Raw genomic sequence first — 16,160 nt, forward strand, 5'->3', positions numbered from 1 at the left:
CACATGAGAAGTCAGGAAGCATGAAACTTGTGAACTGTTCAGGGCTTCTATGACATCGGCTGAACAATGAAATCATCTCACGCTAAAATTTGTATTAAACCATAAAACAATACGTGCAAAATCCTTTTGTAGAAATGAAGGTGTTAATATGGACATACTGTTAGTCACAACATTGAAGGAAAGTAAGCAACAGACTTCCTGATGGTTTTGTTCCTCATATTGCGTAGATCCATCTAGTTGGTCTGCTGATTTCCCCAGGTGGGAAAACACGCAGCTAGGAATACTTTGTCCCCCTCCTAATACAAATTAAGATTTTCATATATGTCAGTTTCTTTTTCTGATCCTGGACAGCTTTAAATAGCTGTTAAATAGCAAAGTACGTACCACATCTTTTGAGAAGCAAAGCCAAGCATGTTTTTAATGTATCGCAGCATTAGACCTTCCCTGAAATCCTCCTTTATCAACATAATTTCTCTTAATTTTAGATATGTGATTTTATGTAAATGCTGTGACTCTGCTGCTGTTACCTACAGCAGTTGATGTTCTCCTTATAAAAGACTCGGTGATACCCTAAGCCACCAAGTGGCATGCTACTGTGTTGACTGTTGACTTCAGAATCTAGGTGCTGTTTTAATCATGATGTTGTGAACTAACCTTAGATAGGAGATAGACTTCGTCTTAATTTGGACATGGGTTGCTAGTTAACGTCTCCACTAAATTTACCCACCAAGTTTAGCTGCTTATGTGCAAAACATGCTAATTATGTTCTCATTTTATGCTAATACTTCACAAGTATTTCATGCCTCCTTTAATAAGACAAAACAAAATGTACTAACCAGAATAACAAGTGCGGCAGCTCATTCGTTCTGCTCTTTGCTTCTCCTGTGATATTATCCTTTTGGACAGTCTCACTCTTTTTGGTATTTTGCAGAGTTATCATTTTAAAATCCACAAAGACCCTGTCATAAGAGCACAGTATCTAAATTGGAAGACGAAAATTTTATTATTCACACTTTATTTTCTAAAGCTGTGAACTCCAAAAACCAGTTACCTGTTTTTAATTTTACAAAAGTTTCATGGCCAATACAGTGTGCTCCTATGAATATATTCAGCCTGAACCAGTGTGTCAGACTGGAAAGATCCTTATGATTAATAACAGAGGGAAGGGAGTTCGATTTGCTCTGAGGATTTTGGGCCATCAAGCGGTACGTCACTTCTGATGGCTAGGCTGGAACATGCTTCCCTGATGAAACGGGATCAATATCACTTCTTTTTCATACCTCTTTTTTCTTCGTCCCTCTTTGTTACTTTTTTGTTGGCATACGCTAATCAAAATTTCATTTTTGTAGAAACAAAAAGTTAAATAAAAATTGTCACGGGCTTTACCTGTATTACTTGTATGTCATTAAAATGGACTACAGCTGTCAGAGACCATCTGATATGGTGTCTCAGCATTGCTGTCTTTTAACAAAGTGGTGGTTCCTCAGTATTTTGATTAATAAAATGTTTTTGTTTAAATAAGAAAATGAGGCTGTTTACTTTTGCTCTATTCCTGTCAACAAAAAGGACTTGGCTACAGATTTGTTCTGCTTTGTCATCTTCCTGCTTGGATTAATATCGATCTTCCGTTTGTCCTTTCCAGGCGCCTCCTTGGCATTATAACAAAAAAAGATATCCTCCGTCATATGGCCCAGACGGCAAACCAAGACCCCGCCTCAATCATGTTCAACTGAAACCCATAGCTGAGGAGAGAGAGGAGACGGAAGAGGAGGTTCATTTGTTGAATAGCACAACACTTTAGTCGGGGGGATACTTCTAAAATCAGAGACGAGAGCTGGCTTTTTGCGTAACAGTGCTGCTGGCAGTCGGGAGTTGGTCTGGGGGAGTACGTGGCGAGGAGGAAGGCTGACGGGCGCTTGGGAAGGGAGAGCTGCTGTCCTGCACTGGATGCGTCCCGAGACGTCAGGTCTGCCATGATAGTGCAGTGGGCGAGGCGGCACAGTTCTCCAGCCCCAGCCGGGTGCTTCAGCAGTGGAGAGGTGTGTCGTGAGTCCCCGTTTCTGGAGGGATCGTTCCGAACTGAGCCATCTTACGGAGACTGAAAGGTCTTGCCCTTTTTACCATTGAAAACTGTTGTGTTCACTCATGAAACGTATAATTATTACACGTCACCTTTCTACATTCCAGAAGAGCTTTATTTCTCTCTCTCCTGAGCCGTAAGAAAGCCTCTTTAAAATTGGTGTGCCCTTTTGAAGCAGTTGTTTCTCATATTGAGATGTACTGTGAGTTACTGAGGTTTGATCACAAGAAGGGAGGTTTTTCTTGTGCCATTAAGCGTGTGAGTTTGTACATCATGAAATGCGTGGGGCAGTACAGATCCGCTGCGACAAAACCAGATTGAGCAGGTAATAACCTTGCAGGAACCACGCGAGACCTCTTCCAGCCCGTGTGCTGTCATGATACGAGAAAAACTAAAGCCAGACGCAACTCGCGTTTCAAAGAGAAATACTGTTTTTGCTGCAGAAAGCATCAATAATGTGACCTGGTCTTATGCAATTTTTGTATGATTGAAAACACTACGATATATACCGATGTTGTGCAGTATAAGGAAAAATACTGCCATTCTGCTAGTTAAGAGCTGGAACAATTCTGTATACGTGTATCTGGTAAAAATTGCATGCTACAACACTGGAGATCTTTTTTCCCCCACTGTAAAATTTGAGAAGGGTCATTTTTATTTTTTCTTCTCCACAACAGACGTTCCACTGCTGACATGGTAGGAAGAAATGTAACTCATAACTTGCACTAAATGTATATTATTTTTCTTGAAGTTTTGCCATTCTTTATTTATATTTGTATGGATTAAAAATTCTATTAAATATGAATCAGTTAATATCTCACATAACTAATTACCTTTTTAATGTGATTTTATAGAATAATTCATAATCCTCTGCAAGTCATGGAGGATTAGCAAATGTTTACAGCTAGATGAAGGGTTTAAACAAAATGGTTTCTTTATGATCCAGCTTGCATGTGGGATCATTTTCAAATGTAACTTTCACTGCCATTACCTTGAGATTTCCTTTTTCCTTTACTAGCAGATAACTGGAACAGTAATACTAAAATTTTATTTTAAAAAACTGCAGGGTTTTAAAAATAATAGGAAGAAAGCAACTATAATTATTAGATTGCTTTTGACTATTTTTTTTCCCCCTAAGTATATAGAGGTGCAAATGATAAGTAGCTACAGAAGATGAGCAGCAGGGCAGAATCGAATCCAGTACTTGAAACTTTGGCAGGACTTAAAAATTCAGCAGCAACACACATGGTAGCAGGTGAACCGACAGATCCCTACCGTCTTTACTTTCTTCTTTCCAGTCACTAGATTAATTTGTTTCATACTCATTTTATCAAACCAGCACCACCACAAACAAATGCAGAGGAGAAAAGGCAATATGCGGCAAGCCTCAAGTTGGGAGGAAAAAAATTTAAGACATCTGGCTGACAAAAATCATGCTTTATAACACAGGGTTACATAAAATTTCCTTGTTTCAACAATTGTGCCCACAAGATTGCAAAAATGTAAATGGTAAAAGTCTAAAGTAATAATTGTAGGTATCTCTTAAGGCATTCATCACAGTTACCTCAGACGTCTTTATTCACAAAGTACTCAGTATGATTTTATCTTAGGTACACTAACATTCTGAAACAAAAATCTGGTAGTTCTGGCAGGCTCCAAAATGATGCCTGTGCTTCAGTGCTCTGCTGAATTTTTAGTGATTTTTCAAGGTACAAGACTGCTATCTGCATCTCATCATCTGTCTTGCAGCAACTGGAAGCAGCAGAAAGCAAAAGATGCTAGTGGGCTCAGGGGGATCAGCCCCTGTATTAAAAATGAGTTGGAACTGAAACAGGGCCTCGGGCTGCGTTAACACAGGAGTGTTGCAGCAACTCGCTGTGTTCTTCCACACGGAGTCCATGCTAGCAGTTCACAGTTTGTTCTGTTGCACTGTGGTAAGCCTGAAGAGGCTTTACAGAAGAAACTTCACAAACAGCAGGATTTGGCCCATTTATAGAAGGCAGCTCTGGAAGCTGGCTGTGATGCAGATTTCTGTTGTCACATTTTTTTTCTACAGTGGGAGAATACAAATGCACTCCACGTATAAAAATTGCTTTAAATCGGTTTGAAGCCTCTGCCCTTTCTGATGTTCCCATAAAACACTGCAGTGTGTATGGTATTAACTTGTACCTAATTTTGCAGACTACTGTCTGAATTAAAGTACAGTTCACACCCCTGCTGTGTTTTGTAATTCCAGCGTGGATCCCAAGTGCTGCATATAAATTGTGCATCTCTGTCTGCTCTTCCTACCTGCTAAGCTTTCCCCATTGCAATTTGAAACGTCCTCTTGTAAACATGCATTAGAGGTTCTGATAATGAAGTATGCGTGCCTGTGCTGTGCAACAACAGTTTTCTAACGTGAAACTTCCAGCGCCTTACTCAAGTTACTAATCTGAAAAAAAATGTGGTAGATGGGAGGGGGAAAAGTGTCAGCGTTTTTTTTTCTTTTTTTTTTTTTAACCATTCAGTTACTGGTTCATGAAGAATGCATTCTTTGTTAATCTGTGATGTTGCCTAGACCTGTATTTAATATTGATCTTAATGTTTTTATTTATAATAGTGTGGTAGAGCTGCATATCATTACAGTAAAAATTCTGATTACTGTGATGATTTAATCAAACATTAAAAACTTCTGTATGACCATTTATTGTTCTGTCATGTTTTCTCATTATTTCTGTAAACAGTACTTGTGTCGATGGTTTGTATTTATTTTCCCTGAAAAAACTAACAGCTAGGAATTTTACATACAAAGCTAGTACGCAGGTAACAAAGAAAAGGACAGATGGTAGGAGGAGATGCAGTCCTTGCATTGCGTAGTATTTGGCTACAAAGCAGTAGCCAAATCAGCCCACAGAGATCAGTATGAGGGTTTGGGATTTTTTTCCTCAAAATAGACATTTTCAAAATTGTTTTAATTATGTAATTATAGAATAGTTGGCTTCTTGATTTAAGAGTTAATAGTGGATGGTGCTTTTACTGTTTAAAAGCCATGATTACGTAGTTTCTACACACATTTTTAGTATCTCTGGTTTAAAAAAAAGGTAAAGTCAGCCATCTGTTGATGATGTACATTAATGAGGTGCAGCACTTCAGTATCGTTTCAGTGGGTATAGGTTTTCCTTCTCAATGAGAGGTTAATAGGTAAGACTAGAAAATCCATACTAAGGTCCCTGTTTTTGCAGATTTAAGTTTCATATTTAGATTATAATGCAGAAGGTGAATACTTTTTCGTTACATACTTCATTCACGGGGTGTTAAAATTAAAGTCTCTTCTGCTTGGAGCCTAAGCTGTAAGGGGGAACGAGACTGAATTTTCAGGAAGTACCTCTTTTTTATATATAGAACATAAAATTCTGGGCCCAGGAAAAAGTCCCTTTGTGCTTGTACTTACGTTTGGATAAATGGAGCCTTTATATGGTGGTGGAAAGCGGTGGAGCTGTCAAACGGAAAACCTCAAGACACACTTCGGAAGCACTGCGACTTACATTGGGACTTTGCTTATGCTGAAAGGGACGTCTGGAAGCATTAACTGTTTGCAGAAACGCAGGGACGACTTGAGCTGTGAGGATGTTGCCAGTGGCCCGTCCCTGGCGATGGCGCGAAGGTCACAGGGCAGTGGCCAGCCTGCTGAGGAGGAGCAGGGGCGGCTGCCGCTGGGTCCCATTGCAGGCAGTTGCCTCACACTCCAAGCCAGACAGTTAATAAGCGTGATTGATTATTAACAACATGGAGCAGTGGACCAATGAACTTGAAAGCAATTTGCATCTTGTGTAAAATTGCTTTAGTTCTATTTTTAGACGTGCAGATTAGCGAGAACAGGGCGACTTCGTCTGACTAATACAGCAGCAGAATTTCTAGTTTTACCTTGTAATGTCAGCTGCTGCGTTCTTGGTCCTGTCCGTGCCCCGCTAACGGAGCCCGCTGAGGCGGAGCGGGAGCAGAGGCAGTGCGGACGGTCACGCAGCCGGGCGAGCGGCGGTGACCTGTTACCTGCGCGGTGCGGGACGCAGCCCAGGAGCGGCAGACGCCGGTACGAACCGCCCAGGGCGAGGAAACGGAGGCCGGCGGGTGTAAGATGGCAGCGGCTTGCGGTGGAGCCGCGCCAGGCAAGGCCCTGTCGGGAAGGGCCCAGACCAGCCCGCGCTCCCCAGTGCCGCGCTGCGGCTCCCGGCTGAGGAGTGGAGCGGAGCGCGCCCCCCTCCCGCCTGCGCCCGGCCTGGCGGAGGGATCCGCCTCTCGCCGCTCCCGAGCGCCCCCTGGAGGGCGGCGGCGACACCCCCGCCCCCGCGCAGCCAAGCCCCGCGCGCTCCTTCCGCCCGCCCGTTGCCGCGGCAGCGGCGCGTGACTGCCCCCCCGCCCAGCGCCTCGGCGCACGCGCGGCGGCCACCCCCCGCCCGGCGGCGGGAGCGGTGAGGCGGGGGGTGGGTCTGACGGAAAGCTTTACTGAGGGAGCGGGGACAGCCCCGCCGCGCAGACACCGCACACAGAGACAGACAAAGCAGCGCCCGCCGCCCGGCTCAGGGAGCCAGCTGGTCCACCTCCTCCTGCCGGCGGCTGGCCAGGTGCGACTGGACGATCTCGGCGAAGAGGCCCCTCTGCAGCAGGGTGTAGGCCAGGGGCAGCAGCTGCCCCACCGTCTTGTGGAAGTACTGCGGGCGAGAGGGAAAGGAGAGGAGCCCCGGGCGTCAGTGGCTGTGCTCCCCCAGCTCCCGGGCTCTCTGCACCCACCCCGCACAGACCCCGAGCACACCCGCACCGCCCCTGTAACGGCCACGGCCAGGCAGGCCGGGCTGCCTCAGCTGCTGCACCAAGAGACAGAAGCCTGCTGCTAGCCCTGTAAGACCCGGGCACTACTGCTACAGCACAGACTCCTCCAGCCTGCAGTGGAAGGCCCCTGTCCTGTCACACCACACAGCTCCATGGGATGACGATGGTGCTCATGGTGACCCACTTGTGTGCTTCCAATGGATAAAAGCCAGAGCGCATTTAGCACTTGAGATGGTTACTGCACACGTTAAGCCCATCCTACCTCTCCTACGAAGGGGAGGAGGTTTAAGTCATTGTCCATGTCTTGGGCTACAAAGTGCCAGTGTTTCTTCTGGCTCTGCAGGCAAGGGGAGAGCCAGGCTCACCTCAGAACCAGGCAGCAGCTGAGCACCTACAGACAGGCAAAAACCCTGGGACCAGACCCTGCTGTCACTTAGGTGTGAAGCCACTGTTTTCCCTTTCTGTTTACTGAACTAGAAAGTGAGACCTTACACGGTTTCCACCTTCAGAAAACAGCTGCAAAGTTACTGCTGTTTCAAACTGCTGTATAAGTTAGGTATCAGGACATGTCACAGTACTGTAAAGAGTTTGTCACTGCAGGAGTTTGTCAGGGGTTAATTCCATGTGCCAAGAAGCACTAGTAAGAAAGATGGGGGTTTGCCTCCACCAACTCAGCCAACTGGAAGTAACCCTTTCCTTCACTGCCCTTCCAGATTTAGGAAGGAATCAAGCAGCTGAAGCAGCACAGCCACTGAAGGAAAGGTCCCAAATAAACAGAGTATCAGAAGAAAATAAAACACTTTCTCAGATGCTGTAGGGAACTTGTGAGAGCAGGACAGGAAATCTAAGAAACACATTAGTAATTTAACAGTGTATGGACAGAGCAGAGAATTTTCCTTCGTTTCAGTGGCTAAATATTTCAACTAGCTTTTAGCACAACTTCTCTGGGCCTCCATTTAGCACTGGAAAATTTTTATCTTTCTACATGATGCTTTGGAGCACTCCTCAGCCAATACTGTTTTTACCAAAAGACGCTATTTTGCATGGGTGTTTCTATGACATATTACACTGATGTTGGAGCTTCTTTGTAAGTTAATTCCTAGGCACAGATTTATTAGACATTACCCTTTTCATCAGCAGTATAGTGGCTAATACAGAACAAAAATTGTTAAGTGGGATCTTTACATGTGATTAAGTGCTAGTAAGTCAATCAGCTTATTAGTGATATTTGCTGCTAACACAGATCCAGGGAGAGACACCTGGAGGGGGGCCTTCTACGCAGCCATACTGGCAGTGTAGGTCAGCAGCTGACCTAGGTTCAGATTGTTTCAGCTGGGCTTACTACAAACATCGGTCCGTTTCCTGGTCCAGTTGAACCCGAGCACTTGTGCCCATACACTGAATAGCTACAGCCTCCTAGTCCCAGCTGCTTGTATTTGGATCAGACAGTCTGCATTTTTAGGAGCCTAATGACAACTCGTTGTCTTAGGCACATCAAATCACAACAGTTAAAAGCTGCTTAAATGCTTCTGGATTGCAGGACTGTGCTTTCACAGAAGCAATTTTAAACTCAACATGGAATAGTGTCATAAGTGTGACTTTTTAACAGTCTTCACGAATTAAGAACATTCTTGTAGACTTTCACGATTCCTAAGGATAATTATGTGACAAGAGTTGGGAATAAAGATCTACAACACAGAACAACTCCCGGTCCATGCACAAAATAATGCGTAATTTTGTGAAGTATGACTGTTGTAGTACTCACATGTGATCCATAGCAAAACAGGTCCATACCCAGTTCATATCCCATTCCATAGTCACATTCATCATTAGCAAACTGAACAAAGGTGAGCATCTCTTGAATGGGTGCAAAGGCCTTCAGTCTCTCATCATCAGTAGGAGCATCAACAATGGCCTTACAAATTTTTTTAAGATTAGCTGCAAAAAACAAAAGCAGAAATATTTAGACATTTAAGTAAAGAAACGTAATATTGCACATAAGTAGTCTGTGGCAAAAATATACCTGTGTGTCATGCTTACACACAGACTTAAGTGGGCAGACCCTGAACTGCTAGTGAAAAAGCTTCCCCCTTTGCTGCTCATTCTTGCCCTGTGCCCATCCATCTCAGCTCCCTGTACAGAGACAGGCACTTGTGTGGTAAACCTGCATCAAGGAACTGATTCTGGTTAGAACACCACTGGGAGAAGAGAGGAGATAAGAAACAAACCCACAAATCCCTCAATGTAGATCAGTTTTTTGGATCCACTTAATGCATGGCTGTGCCAGTACAAAAGAGACAGACAGCTGTCTACACTACTACTTCAGGAAATACTATTTTAGATTTAGCATGTTTCATTGGTTTTCATATGGCTTACTTAAAGAAAATACTTTGAGTTCAAGCATGATGGTTAAGACTTCTGCCTTTTACTCCCACCACTCATTCTGCAAGTATGAATCAGGAATGCAGTCTGGTTTTTGCAGAGTGGCTGTGTGACTAAAGGTTGTTTAAATAAACCAGAAGAATATAGTAAACAAGGTATTTACCATTTGTCTCGGGAAGTTCTCTGTATCCGACATCGTTTTTGTCTACAGGAACAACTAGGCCTGCTCCATGAAATGCTTTGGTCACCACCTAAATAAAGAGACAGGAAATTGAATATAGCCCTACACGTGAATACCGTGACATAAAACCACTCACCTCACTAAGCAACATTAACACTTGACTGCTGGTGGTCAAACCTAATACAGTGCCCAGGCTCCAGGGCATCAACTTAACTTCAAATTACGAAGCAGTTACTTTTACGTGTTGCAGTTTAAAAATAACCAGCGACACCGTTTCAGTCAAGTTCTGAAATCTAAGAATCCTTGTCATTAAACTTGAGTAGCACTGTGCTACACTTGTTTAGCCACCTCCTGCCATAATTACTTCTGACAGATATGTGAAAAACCTCTATTTCTAATCTGCATTATCCTTAATGGTCCTATTTCCAATAGATCCAACCCAGCTGTTTACATGAACCTTCACTTTGCAGCAGTTTCCTCCATGGTCCCCATTTGTTTTAGTTTTTAGACTATTTCCCCTATTGTTTTTTTTCTTTAATTTAATGTCAAGCTATGGTTTACAAGAGTAAAGTGTTTTGATTTAATCCTATTATTTGGAAAACACTTGTATTAATCTTCCCTCTCCTGAAGTGTTAGAGAGAGCCGATTAGCTCTGGAAATTCCTAAATGAAGCATCTTTCCTCACTAGAAGGAGGAAAAAATAAATAAAAGAAACAGGCATGTAAATTAAATAAGTTTAACAGAACTTAGTTCTCTCCAGTGGATCAGGAAAGTCATACTTTCTTATCTCTCTGTTTCATCTTCATGGTTTTTTGTTCCAGAGAATAACCCAGTTCTTTTGCTGTTCTTGTTAGTTTTTCATCTATGTCTTTCAAAATAGCAGTTTTCTTTTTATCGGTCACTTCCTTAAGTTTTTTTGACAAAAACAACCTGCAAACAGAAGAAACATGTCTTAAAAGAGCTTAACAGAAAACAAACAAATAGCCTTCTGATCACCAAACCTCCCCATCTTATAATGAAGATTAGCAGTCATGGGTTTATTTATTTATACACAGACTTGGGAATGCAATCTTCTTAACAACAAGAAAGAAAAAGAAAGTTTGGCACAGACCGTTCTTCGGCATTTCCTATCAGTATTTGCATTACAATACAGTTTATGCAATCTGCAGCTGCTGAAGAGTCTCCCGGACTCAGTAGGTGTTCATCTTTATCTCAGGAATTCAGTTTGCTGCTTCAGTGCACTACTTGTCATCCAAGTCATGCATATAAATACATATTTATGAGTTTCATCATCGTGCTTTCAAAACAAGTGTCCTCATTTAACTCTGCACCATGCAAGGGTTCTTTTGCTGAAGCTTTTCTTCAGTATGCTTTCACTTACTGACACATGTCTGTCCTTAGACAGCTTTCCATTTTTAACTGACAGGTGATGAAATCTGTTGTTTACATTCATGATGCAGGACCACGTAAAGCTTCATGAATCATACTGAATTACATATCCATATAAATTGTTATCCTGCCCCAGGTCAGAAATAGTACTTCTTGTAATAATTTATTATATACAAAAATAATCTCTTTTTGTGCAGGCAAGAACAAGAGCTAGATGCTACTCATTTAGTAGGATATTCAGATTGCCTTCACCACTGTTTGGGATGCCCTTTCTTTACTTATGAAGTATTTTAACACACCCAGTGGGCATTTTTTATCCTGTAGAGCCTATCCCTGCCAATATATTTAAAAAATGACATTATTAACTCTTAGCTGTTTTACTCGTAAAAGGAAAACACTGTCAAGAAGCCTATTAAGGCTTTTGAGAGTATCTTAACACTTGCTAGTAGGAGCAGAAAATAAGCGAGGGTTTCTTGAAAACAAAGATACATAATAAGTGAGCTGCATTAATCCACATCACATCTCCCAATTAACAGTTTATCTTCTAGTCTACTTTTTATAAATAAAAGTAAATATGAACCTTACTTGACTGCAGCAAAGACATTATCACCAACTTGTGAAATCACACAGCCCTTCTTGGCTTCATTTGCACCAACCCAGACTGGAAGCTCATCTGGCACATCCCTATTTATGAAAACGTACACACAAATAGTCAAGCTGTGTCCATTTCTCCTATTTCAAAGTAAAATTAAGTTGCCTCCTCACCATGCTGCCATCTCCTTCAGAAACCCAACAAGAAACGCCCTTAGATCTAAAGCGCTAACATGTTACAGCATGGCTTTGAAAGGAGCTTGTATCAATAAATACAGAGACAATACAAGTTCCCTTTATTTTGCAAGGCTTGACTTCTAAGTATCATGGCAAAAGTTAAGATTAATAAGTGAAGGTCCTCTGGAGTGTTGGGGGAGGTAGTTTAATAAATATTTAAACCTAGTCTTCAACTTCAGTATCTTTGATCTTTTTTAATAAGATATCAACCCATGCATTAATATCCTATTACAGAAAAGAAACATTCTTGTTTGCTGATAGCACACAGTTCTCAAATACTATGCTGTGGAAAAAGAGAGGAGAAAGCTACACATAATTATACTCCAGCAAGAGCATATATTAAATAAAATACCTGAAATATCCCATGTGATACTGTGTTTTGCTATCCCCTACAAGTATAGTCTGGAATTCTGGGGGATCATAGAAGAATCGCCAATGAAGATTGAAGTCCACATCTGGTGATTTTGCTTTTTTGTGTTTTCCAGCAAGAATATCATATGGTCCAACCAGCATAAGTCCAACACTTGACACAAGCGCATCTGAAAAGCAAAGCATGAACTGGTTTACTTTCTGGTGGATGCCCATCTAAACCAAGAAGTTCCTGTGTCACTCAGGTATCAAAAGCTTCCATAGATCCAAACAGTCAAACACTGTTTACCAGACAAGAAAAGCTGAGACATTATTTTGATCAGACGGCTTTCATTCAAGAGTTCGGTTATTACACTTCTAAGAAGTAACAGTCAACGGCTGAATGTCCAGATGGAGATCAGTGACAAGTGGTGTCCCTCAGGGGTCCGTATTGAGACCAGTGCTGTTTAATATCTTCATCAATGACAGACAGCAAGATCAAGTGCACCCTCAGCAAGTTTGCCGACGACACCAAGCTGAGTGGTGCAGTTGACACGCCTGAGGGACGGGATGCCATCCAGAGGGACGTGGACAAGCTCAAAGTGGGCCTGTGTGAACCTCATGAGGTTCAACAAGCACAAGTGCAAAGTCCTGCATCTGGGTCAGGGCAACCCCCAGTATTATATTTTGATATACAGGCTGGAGGATGAAGGGATTGAGAACAGCCCTGCCGAGAAGGGCCTGGGGGTACTGATAGATGAAAAGCTGGACATGAGCCACCAACGTACTCTCACAGCCCAGAAGGCCAACCATATCCTGGCTGCATCAAGAGAAGCGTGGCCAGCAGGTCAAAGGAGAGGATTCTGCCCCTCAGCTCCGCTCTGGTGAGACCACACCTGGAGTCCTGTGTCCAGCTCTGGAGCCCTCAGCACAGGAAAGACATAGACCTGTTGGAGCGGGCCCAGAGGAGGCCACAAAAATGATCTGAGGGCTGGAGCACCTCTCCTGTGAGAAAAGGCTGAGAGAGTTGGGGCTGTTCAGCCTGGAGAAGAGAAGCCTGTGGGGAGACCTTACTGCGGTGTTTCAGTACTTAAAGCGCCCCTATAGAAAAGATGGGGAAAATCTTTTTAACAGTGCCATTACAAGGAGTTATGGTTCTAAACTAAAAGAAGGTAGATTCAGACTGGATATAAGGAAGAAATACTTTACAGTGAGCACGATGAAACACTGGCGCAGGTTGCCCAGAGAGGTGGTAGATGCCCCGTCCCTGGAAACATTCAAGGCCAGGCTGGATGGGGCTCTGAGCAAGCTGATCCGGTTGAAGATGTCCCTGCTCACTGGAGGTGGGTTGGGCTAGATGGCCTCTAAAGGTCCCTTCCAACCCAAAGCATTCTATGATTCCATGGGAAACTCATTTCTAGAGCACCTACGGATGCCACATTCTGTTATATAATAAATCCGAGGAACCTGAAACCTGGACTGGTATGAGGAAACTTCAGTTCCATACTAAACATTTTAAATGTACTTGCAAGCAAGGCAGATTTAGACAGCATTTAGTCCCTTTGTATTACATGATTTAAGTACTTACATTTTAGAAAGCCTGAAGTGTACTGACATCTTTGTGATTATCTCCAGTATCCTTGCTTACACTCCTGTAAATATCCTGCATCCTAACTGAAAACTGAAGCAGCAATAGAATGCATCTGACCACCTGCAGTCTGCCTGCCTTCAGGCTGTTTTCAAAAGTTAGAAAAAGCAAAAAAATATTTTAAAACCCACCACTTGGTTTCTCAGGGTCTAGTTCCTCACAAAACTTCCAAAACTGATAGAAGTCTTCAGGCAGTCTAAGCCGATAGCATGTCTCTGCTTCTTGACGAAGATTATCAGGGATATCTGCCCGATTTGACCTTCTTTTCTTGACATCTCCATTTTTTTCACACTACAGATAAAAAAACCAAACAAAGTTCATTTAGTTGCTGCCTGTCGGTTATACTAAAGGATTTTACAAAGCTTCTGTATTACTGGAGGAACAATGATTAAGACCATTATGTCACGCTTGTTACTTACAGCAGCATATATACAGATTAGAACATCTGTTTTGGACAGAATCCCTTAAAAGTGCATTATCTGAGACACCTGCTAAACATGTATGAAATAGCAAAGTGCTACTGTTATACTAAGGAATGAAAAGGGGAATCAAAATGTGAAAAGATAATTGAAATTAACCAGACTACTGCTGCTGTAGGTATTTTTGTTAAGACCTACCCTTATTAAGGTTAAAATTAACTACAGAAACTAAGAAACAGGATTTTGAATAATGTGTTATTGTTTCATTAGAAGGATGTACCTGTCCAAAGTAGAACCAGAGAGTGATGAGTCCTAAGAACAACTAACGAGCTATGAAAAGCTGCTGAGATTGCCAAAAGGAACAGGTAACTAGGGGAAAGGTAATTCTGGCAGGGGAAGATCGTGACCACCGACTGGCGGACCACCTACCCCAGACTCAAAAGATGAAGACACTGAGCATGCGTACTAATTTACATGCTGGACAAAAACTTTAACCAATCATTTAATAGAATAACAGCGCATATGTATTAGGAAGATGAATATGGTAATATTAAGTGTATAAACAACTGTTGATATGCGAACAAGGCGTGCTGCCTTGCGACAGACAGCGATATCTGCGCAGATATGCGGTAAGATACCTCTGCTCTGTGTGTCTATTGGCACATTGCACGGCGGGTAAACAAACCCCGTGTTTTTGGGACAACATTACTTTGATATCAACAAGTCACTATAACCAAGAGAAGCACTTTTATTAGTTAATCAGGCAAAGGACTAAGCAATCCCAAAGTTTAATCTAAGCTCTACATGACTTTAAAACGACCATTCCCAATCACACACAGCTTGCATCCAAGAAACTGGTGTGTTTTACAGACGCTTGGAAGCAGGGACACTCTTTTGTCATCTCTTGTTAAGTAACACAACAGAAATCCTCCAAGGCTCTACTTTCCAGACTACTCTGCTATTCGGCATCCGAACTGCTGCAGTTCACAGCACAGCGTTTTCAGCGTAACGTAAAAAGCTGAAGCTGTTTTAAAAAGCGATGTAACAGGAACCGAACCAGGCTAGGAAATGACCCATTCAAGCACGCACAGTGCCGAAGCGGTAACCTCAGCGACCTCGCTCCCACATCAGGCTCCAAGAACTGGCAGGAATCAGTAACCTCCTGCTCTAAAGGATTAGGGGAAAACAAAACAACAACAACAAAACCCCAAGGTTTCTCTCCTCTCGCCCGGGCAGCGGAAGGAGGCAGACTCCTCCCCCCCCCCCGTACTTCACGTACCAGCAGCAGCTGCTCCCTGACGGCACACCCGAAACGCGGCGGCCAGCGGGGAGAGGCTGCCGAGCCGGAGAACGCGGGGCCCAGGGGCTGCTCTCGCAGCGACGCGGAGCGAGGAGCAGGGAAGCCGAGACCCGGCACCGCCACAAGGCATCCGCGCCCCTTCAGGCCTACGGGACGGCGACCCCCGCCCCGGGGGTGCCTCAGGCCACGGCTGCCGGTCCCCGCGGCCGCTCCCCCCCCCCGGGCTCGGCCCCCTCAGACGCGGCGCCCCCCGCCCCCCCCGCGCGCCCGCTAACGCCACCTGCTCGCCGACCGGGCCCGCCGCCCCGCGCGGCCGCCGCTTCCCGCCATCTGTCATGCTCCCGCCCCGCCGCTTCCGAGCTCGGGCACCGCCCCTCCGCGCGTGCGCGGGACGCCCCGCGCGCCGGCCCGGCCACGCCCCCCAGCTTCGCGCAGCGGGCGGAAGGCGGCGGATGAGGGAGGGGGGTCCGGCCGCCGCCCGCTGAGGGGACGGGGCCGCCCAGCGCCGGAGCCAGCCGGCTGCCCGGGGAGGGCCTGCAGGCCGGGCTGGAGCAGCGATCGCGGCCTCCGGGCGGGGAACGAGAGCGCGAACGCGGTTAACCCTTGGTGGCGGACACGGCCGCGGCTGGAGAGCAGGCCGGGAAGCCTGCAGCCGTGTTTCCCTCAGTGGTAGGCTGCCTCGCCTCGGGACTGCCGAGACGCGCTTCCGAGGCGCATTTTTTTTTTTACCGCAGTTACACATACGTGCACATTCCTGCAATACAGATTAGGGTAGTATA

At 44.4% G+C, this 16,160-nt stretch overlaps 2 protein-coding genes across 7 annotated transcripts in view; one reads left to right on the forward strand and one right to left on the reverse strand.

Moving 5' to 3' along the window:
• The window catches only part of CLCN3 (chloride voltage-gated channel 3), a 77,146-nt gene extending 72,382 nt beyond the window's left edge, over nucleotides 1-4,764 (forward strand). For all 6 annotated transcript variants that reach the window (XM_075421711.1, XM_075421710.1, XM_075421713.1 and 3 more), the window contains one exon: nucleotides 1,643-4,764. In XM_075421711.1, the coding sequence (XP_075277826.1) occupies nucleotides 1,643-1,801 (159 nt within the window). In that variant the 3' untranslated portion in view covers nucleotides 1,802-4,764. The remainder of the gene's footprint in view (nucleotides 1-1,642) is intronic.
• A 1,776-nt stretch (nucleotides 4,765-6,540) lies between these two features.
• HPF1 (histone PARylation factor 1) lies at nucleotides 6,541-15,751 on the reverse strand. The gene is made up of 8 exons (XM_075420137.1): nucleotides 15,662-15,751; nucleotides 13,794-13,953; nucleotides 12,019-12,205; nucleotides 11,424-11,522; nucleotides 10,229-10,379; nucleotides 9,432-9,519; nucleotides 8,652-8,824; nucleotides 6,541-6,768 (listed from the first exon to the last, which is right to left on the reverse strand). The coding sequence occupies exons 1-8, from the start codon at nucleotides 15,716-15,718 to the stop codon at nucleotides 6,637-6,639; spliced, it is 1,047 nt and encodes a 348-aa protein (XP_075276252.1). The 5' UTR covers nucleotides 15,719-15,751; the 3' UTR covers nucleotides 6,541-6,636.
• Nucleotides 15,752-16,160: the final 409 nt, after the last annotated feature.

Source organism: Opisthocomus hoazin, chromosome 5, assembly GCF_030867145.1.
Source record: "Opisthocomus hoazin isolate bOpiHoa1 chromosome 5, bOpiHoa1.hap1, whole genome shotgun sequence".
Taxonomy (NCBI): Eukaryota; Metazoa; Chordata; class Aves; order Opisthocomiformes; family Opisthocomidae; genus Opisthocomus; species Opisthocomus hoazin.